The sequence below is a fragment of the Cucurbita moschata genome, unplaced genomic scaffold (assembly GCF_002738365.1).
Source record: "Cucurbita moschata cultivar Rifu unplaced genomic scaffold, Cmos_1.0 Cmo_Scf00020, whole genome shotgun sequence".
NCBI classification, from domain to species: Eukaryota; Viridiplantae; Streptophyta; class Magnoliopsida; order Cucurbitales; family Cucurbitaceae; genus Cucurbita; species Cucurbita moschata.
Window position 1 is genome coordinate 2,498,546 of NW_019268536.1, and position 9,401 is coordinate 2,507,946.

The window sequence follows — 9,401 nt, forward strand, 5'->3', positions numbered from 1 at the left end:
TTAAAAGAATTACTTTTCTAATAATGTAAGAATGTATGTTTTGTTTAGGTAATACGTTACTGTGTGGTCCATCAACTTCCAATTCCAAAAAAAAAAAAAAAAAAACCTATTTGGACTTCAAAAATGTTGTTATTAGAATTATGTATAATTAATTAACATTCTCGTTCATCCATTATTTATCGTTCAAAAAGATAAATGGGATATATAAATAACTTATATTACAAAAACCTAAATAAAGTTTTTCAATTCATATCTATGCATTGTTTTTAATAAGGTAGGTGGCTCATCGATTGTAAAATTATTGTTCGGGACGATAGCAACATAGGTATTGGAATTGATGTCAACATATGAACCCTAAACCAAAATATAGGCCAATGCACTCTCGTGCAACCAAACCACAAAATAACTAGAACCCAAAATCATTTTTATATGTATGAATAAGTAATCCATGCTCCACGTACATAGAATATGCATGAGGTCCTACAAAAAATTCATGGGTCTATAGGACGACACATACTACTTCCATATTAGCATGAGATACATTCTCTACGAAGTTAACATACATAATCATGATATTTCAGACATACTATATAAAATATTTCAACTCCTATTGTCTCTTGAGTCATACAATTCATGATGCCTCTAGAGTCATACACATGGTCATAAAATTTACATACATGGAAGTAGATACATCAAATAAACTATACGTAGTCATATCATTACTGAGGGTTGTTATTTCCTTATCTATATAATCAATTATCATTAAATGAACAAAAAAAAAAACTGAAAAAAATATATATATATGTGGATCAACCTTGAAACAGTAGCAAACCCACAGATGTATTTGATAACCAACTACTATAAGCTTGGATTACAAATTGTTCTTATATGAAAAGATAACAGTAGATTTCTTGTATTAGCCATCAATCTTTAGAAGGAAGTTCCTATAAGCTTCTATAAAATCCTTCCTACTTAACCTTCAATTTCCAATACCATCACAAGGGGATAGATACATACCCACATGATTTTTGTATCACTTTTAAGTCAACTTTAGTATTTGTCATCGCCAATGCCTTAGTCGGGATGGATCTGCAAAAGGGAAGCATACATGATTGTGAAGTATCATCCAATTGAGTGCCTACTTCTTCATCGATTGCTAACAATTTTGATCTTTGAAAGAGATAGGAAGTTTCTGTATTTTATACCTGACCCTGTCTATCCTCGTTGAAGCTTTTAGCTCTAACCTTCAACTCCCCTCTGTGGGTTGTCAACTGATCTAGTATTTCAGCATCACATATTTCAACTTCATCTTCATTATTAACCATTTGAGGGGTATTCATTTCCTATCAAAGAAAAGAAAAAAAAAAATAAGCCAGCGTTTTATGCAGAAAGATAGAAGTTTTAGAGACTATAAACTATGATATAGAGGATGGATCTGATGTACCTTGATAGAAAGGCTAAGCGAGACAGTCGGAGTACCGGTTAGTTCTTCATACTCAGCTGCGTCGAGCTCCTGCAAATAACGGGGTTGGAGTAGCTTGGGAAGGATGCGATGTCTTATGCCAATGAGGAGGAAGAAAGGCAAAGGAAACAACACTCCAGCTATGGGGATCCAAGTCACTCCATAACAAATGAGAAAATATACAAATTGGAATAGAGTGAATGCGGCTATGTATTTGAATGGCACAGACTCCACAAAGGAAGCATGAAAGCCTTCTAAGACCCTGGAAAAAGAGAAAATATCGACAACCACAACAGAAGTTAGCTGTTTAAGAAAATCAAATAGCTCATGATAAGAAAAATCAATACCGCTAACTAAATAAAGGTAAGACTAGGCAACAATAGGTGAATCATAATTAAGAAACCATAATGGAAGTTGAAAGAGTAATGGATTAGCAAGTCTTAAGTCAAAACTGTATATGTCTAAGTGGGTACGAAAAGCTTACTTGTAACGTCGACTAGGCATTACAAAGAGAAGTAAAATCCTTTCCCAAAATTGGTTTCCAGGTAGACTGTCGATGGCCATGTACGCAAAATATCCCCAGAGAACTGATGTTGGTATCTTCTTTATTGCTGGTAAAGCAAACACTGATGCTGCCACCAGAAGTGATTGCAGCAGATTGCTCAATCTTTGCTCGTTCACTCGAACAGGAAGATAAGCATCAATATGCTTCTCTGGGTCAAATGTATCCTTAGTGTTTTCATGATTAGTATCACCTTTCATGATTGCCTCCTTCAAATCTTCCAGCTCTTTGACTACTGATGTCGTCTGCCCAACACCATAAAGGATCAGAATGTTATTCGCAACATTTTCCAGCAACTCAAGTTCAGATTTGAGAAGTGATAAAGGATAAACAATTGCAGTCGCTGTCAGTAATAAGAAGTTAAAAGAGCAATTTCATGTTTGACAACCAAAAGACATACAATTGGGCTGCTCTCCATTTCTAAGAACACAGCTTGCATTTGACCGTAGATTTCGGAATCACTAGCTTTCCTTTTTATGCCTTCCTTTGCACTTTCTACCATCTTCCTTCGCATCAACTACAATCCATGATAAGTAAAACTAAGCATCTAATATGACTAAACATAAGTGAAGTACTTACATTTCACTCCTTGGTAATTGAAGACTTACACGCCTTCTGAGAGTTGCAAGACACTTGGTGTGCATGGGGGACTGTGGCAAAACCCCATTTGAAGGAGGAAGCCCGATTAATCCGCAAAGCAACGTCTGAAATTATTTTCCATTACATAGAGTTAGTTTATCTTGGAACTTGATGACAGTCACTTACCAGCAGTTTCATGTAGAAATTACCATAAACCCCAGCAACATGATGTCATGGTGGTATGCAGAAGGGTTCTTGAGATTAAACTCCTTTTGCTGTGCCAGCTGCGATGCAACACTATGATCAAAAAAATAAAGTCCTGCAATCATTACAGCAGGAATAAAGGCCGCAAAAATGTATGCGGGAGGTATCTTCCCCATGTCCTGTAAGAAACAAGAACTATTAGCTTTCACTAAGGAAGAAATATGAGTTCATATAAAAATACCTTTTAAAAGTCTCTTCAAGGTAAACCATACACTACAAGACCTCAGACTAAAATGCTAAGGGCAGAGGAGTTACCATGACAACTGTCCAATGGTGCAGAGAAGTAGATTGCCATGCCAAAGGACTTTGAAGTCTTCTAGGAACTCCAGAGGGGACTTTGCTTGGTACAGCAAATGATAGTGCAGTCCATACTAGAACCATCAGAGGAACTCCGTAGTCTGCAATGAAACTCCTTAGCCAGCCTATGGGACACAGTGAGAGTTTATAAGTATGCTTAGAACGTTCATGGGAGTAATTGCACAAGAGAATCAATCTGCGTTGCATTGACAAACCTGTCCCATACAACCATGATCTTGCCTTTCTGCTCTTCAAGGCAGTATAGAGAAGGCCAAAAGTAAATATGATTCCCAGTAATCCATTCGTGTAAAGCCAATGAAATTGATATTTCTCTAAACTTTTATCCTCAGCATGGGGAACTTCAAATTCACTCAACACTCCCTGAATGATTCAAAACTGAGCCATCAGTGGAAAATTATTATTATTATTACATATAAAACTATATTGTAAATTCAAAGTTTCAACTCATAAAGTATTATCTTCTTGGACACTGTAGAATGTAAGAATTAAGAATTTGAAATTTACACCATAAAAAAGAATCAATAATAACGAATAAATATTGACAATTTATATTTTATCATTCAATGAGTTTTAAACTACCTACCTCAATCTAACTACAACTTGAGTAATAAAAAAAGTAAATTCCCTTCCTACTTAAACACACCTTAATAGCTTCTTGAATGAACAGAACGGAGATTAACATGCCAAAAAGCTCCCCTGCAATCCTTGTAAATCTGTTGATTAGTCTGGAAGCATTGAATATAGCAAGAAGAAACAGCAAGAGGGCTGTCCAGACGCAAACCCTGTAGAACAAAAGTCAATATTCTGCCATACCGAAGCCTTTACATCTGTAGTTAAAAAATTGGCAGCTTACCATCCGGCCCAAGCCAAGAAGAGGTCTCCCCCTATATCTTTCCTATCCTTGCTAAAATTGTACAAATAGGTATACATAATAATTGTAGGTTCTGCAACACCTACAATTAGGAGAGGCTGCCCACCAAGAATTGAATGAAGGATGCCACAAATGGCTGTGGAAGCCAATGTTTCTACTGCACTCAAGCTTCCATCTATGGAACAATAATCAATATACCAAAGTAAGCAGTCCACATTCCACATGGATGATAGTAAATTACAAAAATTTAGAAAGAGGTCAAATATTCTGTGAACACTTTTTGTTTCATTTCATTTCATTTGTTATAGAAAATTGGGAACACTTTTTGTTTTGTTTTGTTTTTTTTTTTTTTTGAAGTTTTTCAAATGATTAGATTATGATATAATGGATGCATGGTTAACAATGCTAAAGCTTAAAAATGTGAAACTACCTGTGGTTTAAGATGTTTTCATAGCAAACTGCCTTTTCCAAAAATTACTTCTTTCTTTTTCCTTCACGCAATATATGTAAGCTAACGGATACAATAAATCATAATAAAGCAATTTTAAGAAATCTTTTTCAAAATATACTTTTAGATTCTGAAAAAACTGTAAAAGAACGACTTTTTTTAATAATTCTTTTAATTATGAACAGACGAGAATCTTTAATTTTCATCAATATTATCTAGTTTGGATGATGCAGCTTCAATATTAGAATTCTCTGTGATTGGTATTTCTATCAAGGATACAATGATCAGAAAGTAAAAGGTTCTAGTTTAGCCATCCATTTTCTCTATTTTTAGTTCTGATTTTACGTAAAAGATATGGGTCAGCAAGGTTTACATAGTGTAGAACAATTAATCAAAATTTAACCAACCTGTATCTCGGCTCAGTTGCGCACCGAAAGCAATGACAGGAAGTGCAGAAGCGAAAAAAACGTAGGCAGTTGGGGCCAAAATTCTGTCAAACCATCAAAAGAAAACTGGAAATTAATTAAAAAGCAGCATCAAACGCGAGTTAAACAGAGCTGAATCAAATACTAAAAATAATTAAAGTCTTCACAAATTACCCGATTCCTGAAAGTCGACCATCAACCCAATCTTGCTTATAACAGGCTTTTCTTCCTCTGATATCATCCACAATACCCCTAAATGGAGTCCTGAGATTCTCCATTTCTGTATTGAAGAGGTAAAAGTGCATTTAGGAAAACAAACACTGAATAGGAGCATAAAAATACGACTACAAGAAGCTCGGATTGCAGTCAGTACTGAACTCCATCCATTAATGGAGAGAAATACGAAATAAAGTATCCGCGATAGTGAGATTCTTCCGTTTCTCGAGAAAATCACACCATAGCAGAAAGACGTGAACATACACACAAATCTCGAATGCTCAAATTCCAATTGCCTATTCAGTTTTCCATAAAAACCAAACATATTAATCCAAAGCGACTCTTCGACCAGAACAGGGGAAAAACAAATCCGATTCATAACGAACAGAATCACAAACTATGCTTAGATGTACATTACAACACAAAGCTGCTCATATGGAAGAAAAAGAAAAAAGAAAAACAAACATGAAAAGTATAACAACATAATAGCTACATGCAAGTGAGCAATGATAAAGGAAAAGAGAAGGCGATTCATCGGAAAATAATGCCGGAAAACTTGCCGGAGATTGTGGAGTTTTACAGCGAAGGAATTGCAGTGGTTCTGATTCAATTGGCGTCTTGTAGTTGTGATTAGTGAAGGACTAGGCAGTCAAGTTTCCGAGCGACGTCTTTAAAAAGACCCGCGAGAATCATGAGTTTTGATTCTCTGCGGCGTAACAAATTCTTGTAACCGTACACTCTCAAGCTGGCCAATTAAACGCTGCGTTCTTCAAAAATTGAGACCTATTAATTCATTTGTTGTACATTAAAATTAGAGGGAAAATAAATAAATTTTTGTATTATTTTTAACTCTAAATGTACGAATCTTGGCTTTAAACTTTAAAAATATTACAAACTTAATGCTCTAATAAAAAATAAAAAAATTGAATTATAAAATATATGCAATTTTGGTAAAGAATTTTGCATTTATAGAAAAAAATAAATTACACGGAAAATATCCTCATTACATAACTCCCGGCCAAAATTAAATTTAGAAGAACAAGAGAAAAGAAGGATCATCGTCTATCATCTACTAAAACATGGGGCTTGATTGATCACGTTCAGAAATTTTTAGGCAGGATTGACATACAAATTCTTATCGTGAGGATTGAGCTGTCAAAAGGAGTTTTACTCGTTTTTTGAATTGGAAGGTAATATTTCTCTGAGTTGTTACGAGCCAAAAAAAGAAAAAATAAAAAGTCCAAATGCTGGCACTTGAATAGAAAGTGAAAGACTTTATTTTATTCGAATTAATGGATATATGAAGGTAAAAGATTGCTAACACGTTCAAATTCATGAAATTAAAATTTTTGGTATAAATTGATACAACCTAATAAATTTACTGTAAGAATTAATTTTTTAGATTTTTTTTTTCTTTTCATTTCATTTTATTTTAAAGTGCTCTGTTGGACTGATACTGACATTGAGAGACGAAACGATGGATACTAGGTGTTGTGCGTATCGACTCGTGTAGTGTTGTAGCTAACGCGTTAAGTATCCCGCCTGGGGAGTACGTTTGCAAGAATGAAACTAAAGGGAATTGATGGGGGCCTGTACAAGCGGTGGAGCATGTGGTTTAATTCGATGCAAAGTGAATAACCTTACCAGGGCTTGACATGTCGCGAATCCTCTTGAAAGAGAAGGGTGCCTTCGAGAACACGGACACAGGTGGTGCATGGTTATCGTTAGCTCGTGCCATAAGGTGTTGGGACTATCAACTTAAATTCACCTAAATAAATTACTACTCTCAACAAAATATATATATATATATATATATATATATATANTTTTTTTTTTTTTTTTTTTTTTTTTTTTTTTTTTTTTTTTTTTTTTTTAAGTAGCAAGAAATTTTATCATGTATTTTTTAAAAAATAAGTAGAGAAAAATAAACAAAAACTCCGGCAGCCAGCCACGTCAACTTGACTTGAATGGCTTGTCGGAGCAATACTTATACTATACGAATAAAGCATTCGTCATCAACAATATCTTCAAAATATTCTTTTGAGATAATTTCAAATAAATATCATATACTCATTCAACACATCATCATATTTATTTAATTTATTCTTTATATTAAATATATTTTAATAAACGAGATCTTTCTATTTAACTTTCATAAAAGTATCAAAAATCACATTGTCAAAAAAAACAAAAAATCTTAATATATGATCAACTTTTATAAATTTTTAAGACTAAGTTTATTAAAAATAGGTTTGTTTAAAAATCGATAGTCTAAATAAAACTTAAGTGTTCGAATATGAATAAATAAATGTGATTAATGTACAATATGAATAAATCTATATTCACAAACCAACCTAGATCATTTTGATATACTTTTGAAAAAAATGATAAGAATTAAAAATATTTTGTAAGGATTAGATATGCAATAAGAAGCAAAATTAAGAGACCAATTTTATTTTTAAAATGGGTCACTGTCTCCTGACCTTCCCTAGATCAAGATCATCTAGCTCGACTTTGACTAACACATAGAGACACTGACCATTTGCCCGTATGCTGGTGACTAGTTCTCGTCCATGGACAATTCTTAATGGCCGAAAAAAATACTCTGATTCCTGTTACGAAACTACATAATAAAAGTGAGGTTAATCCATAAGATGACCTAGATCACTCTTTTTCGATGTTCTTGGTACCTAATTACCCGTGCAAATAGCGCGTAATCCCCACAAAATAATAATAGAACTAAGTTATGATAATCACAAATTTCCTCACCAAAGTTGCTTGACAACTTGCTCCAATTCTCAAAATCTAGAACCTATCAACACAATAATATGGGTTAGATTAATTTCGGGCCAATCGTAGGCACGTTCAACGAGCTCTATCGTTGGGACCCACCAATGAAACCATCATACAATCGACAATCCGACGCAATAACATTGAGCTATACCCAAAGGGGATTGAACAACACAACATCGGTTCAACGATCATGAGGCTTTGTGAAAAGCAGTCAACTAGTTGTCTAGCCAAGCTACTAGGTTCATCAATCCGTGTTTGTTCTTGCTATGTTGATCTCAAGCTAAACCATGTTAGAAGTTTCAATCTAAATTCCCGTTGAATGTGACTTTCATATTGTAGCCATCAAACTATCTTCACACAATACTCGAAGTTCTCGACCATACTCTTTACGTCAATACCATGCTAAAATACCCGAAAACTCAAATTCTAAAACTAATACCTTACGATAATTATACCAAAAAAAAAAAAAGAAAAAAAAAAACTTCCCATTTCTCTCCCACCCTATTTGATTAGGAATCATAGCATTTGAACTCCATATATGTACCCTACAAACATGAGGTTTATATCAAAATAGTCAAAAAAGCAAAGCCTAATTTTCTCAAAAGCTGATGTTCTTATTTGTTGGTTTTTTTAGGTAACATTGGTTCATTAAATTATGTAAAAATCTCTCTCTTCCCATCCCTCTTATACAAACATAGTTTTTTTATGCTAAATTTCTGTATTCTCAACTATATAATTATGTTGGTTGCTTCAAATATTCTTCCCACGTGCTTGCATACCTAAGTCGGTGTTCCATTTATTCAAAGATAGTGATTTAAAGATAGTGATTTGAGTAAGGTTATTCCATGTGTGATGTATGTGTGTAGAGAGAGAGAGTTTTTGTGGTATTTTCCAGGGGAACACGATTCTCCACAATGATGTGATATTGTTAGATAAACTATCATGGTTTTGCTTTGGGCTTCCCAAAATTTCTCGTTGAGTTACGTACTTACGTAAAAACGAATAAACCTTAGTTTCAAGAAAAATATCTTCCACCAAGACATTCACCCCTAAAGCGGAAGCCCTATTGAAAGAAGGTATTAGGAACATATGGAATGTTTTCTACTTCAAGACCAAGTATAAAAGAAAACAAGTAAAGTATAAATAAATTTTATAACTTGAAAATGTTATAATTTAAACATGAAATAATTTCATTCTTTTCATTTATTAAGTAGAATATATAATTTTTAGAAAATACTATATATAAATATATATACTATATAAATATATTAAAGAAAGTAAATAATATTTCTAAAAATATACTAATGGGGATAGTGTTAAATTAATGAATGATAGAAGAGCCCAATAAATTCAAAATAATTGAACGAGGAGCCGTACGTGGGACTTTCATCCAACAGTGTTAAACTCGGCATAATATTCAAGATTCAGAAATGTGTTCAATGTGTTCATATGGTTGAACTGAC

General features: G+C 33.7%; 1 protein-coding gene across 1 annotated transcript; it reads right to left on the bottom strand.

The window, feature by feature from the left end:
- Positions 1-815: 815 nt before the first annotated feature.
- Positions 816-5,807, bottom strand: LOC111457963 (boron transporter 4-like). The gene is made up of 14 exons (XM_023100428.1): positions 5,706-5,807; positions 5,104-5,209; positions 4,912-4,994; positions 4,039-4,231; positions 3,829-3,967; positions 3,380-3,545; positions 3,123-3,289; positions 2,813-2,986; positions 2,633-2,728; positions 2,425-2,541; positions 1,947-2,269; positions 1,445-1,724; positions 1,206-1,343; positions 816-1,089 (listed from the first exon to the last, which is right to left on the bottom strand). The coding sequence occupies exons 2-14, from the start codon at positions 5,205-5,207 to the stop codon at positions 1,075-1,077; spliced, it is 1,995 nt and encodes a 664-aa protein (XP_022956196.1). The 5' UTR covers positions 5,208-5,209; positions 5,706-5,807; the 3' UTR covers positions 816-1,074.
- Between the last annotated feature and the right edge of the window lie 3,594 nt (positions 5,808-9,401).

Coding starts and splice junctions, on each gene's coding strand:
- LOC111457963 (XM_023100428.1), bottom strand. CDS start 5,207: ATGGAGAATCTCAGGACTCCATTTAGGGGTATTGTGGATGATATCAGA. Junction 4,995..5,103: donor GGTCGACTTTCAGGAATCGG/GTAATTTGTGAA, acceptor ATGGTTTGACAG/AATTTTGGCCCCAACTGCCT. Junction 2,729..2,812: donor TCATGTTGCTGGGGTTTATG/GTAATTTCTACA, acceptor AAATAATTTCAG/ACGTTGCTTTGCGGATTAAT.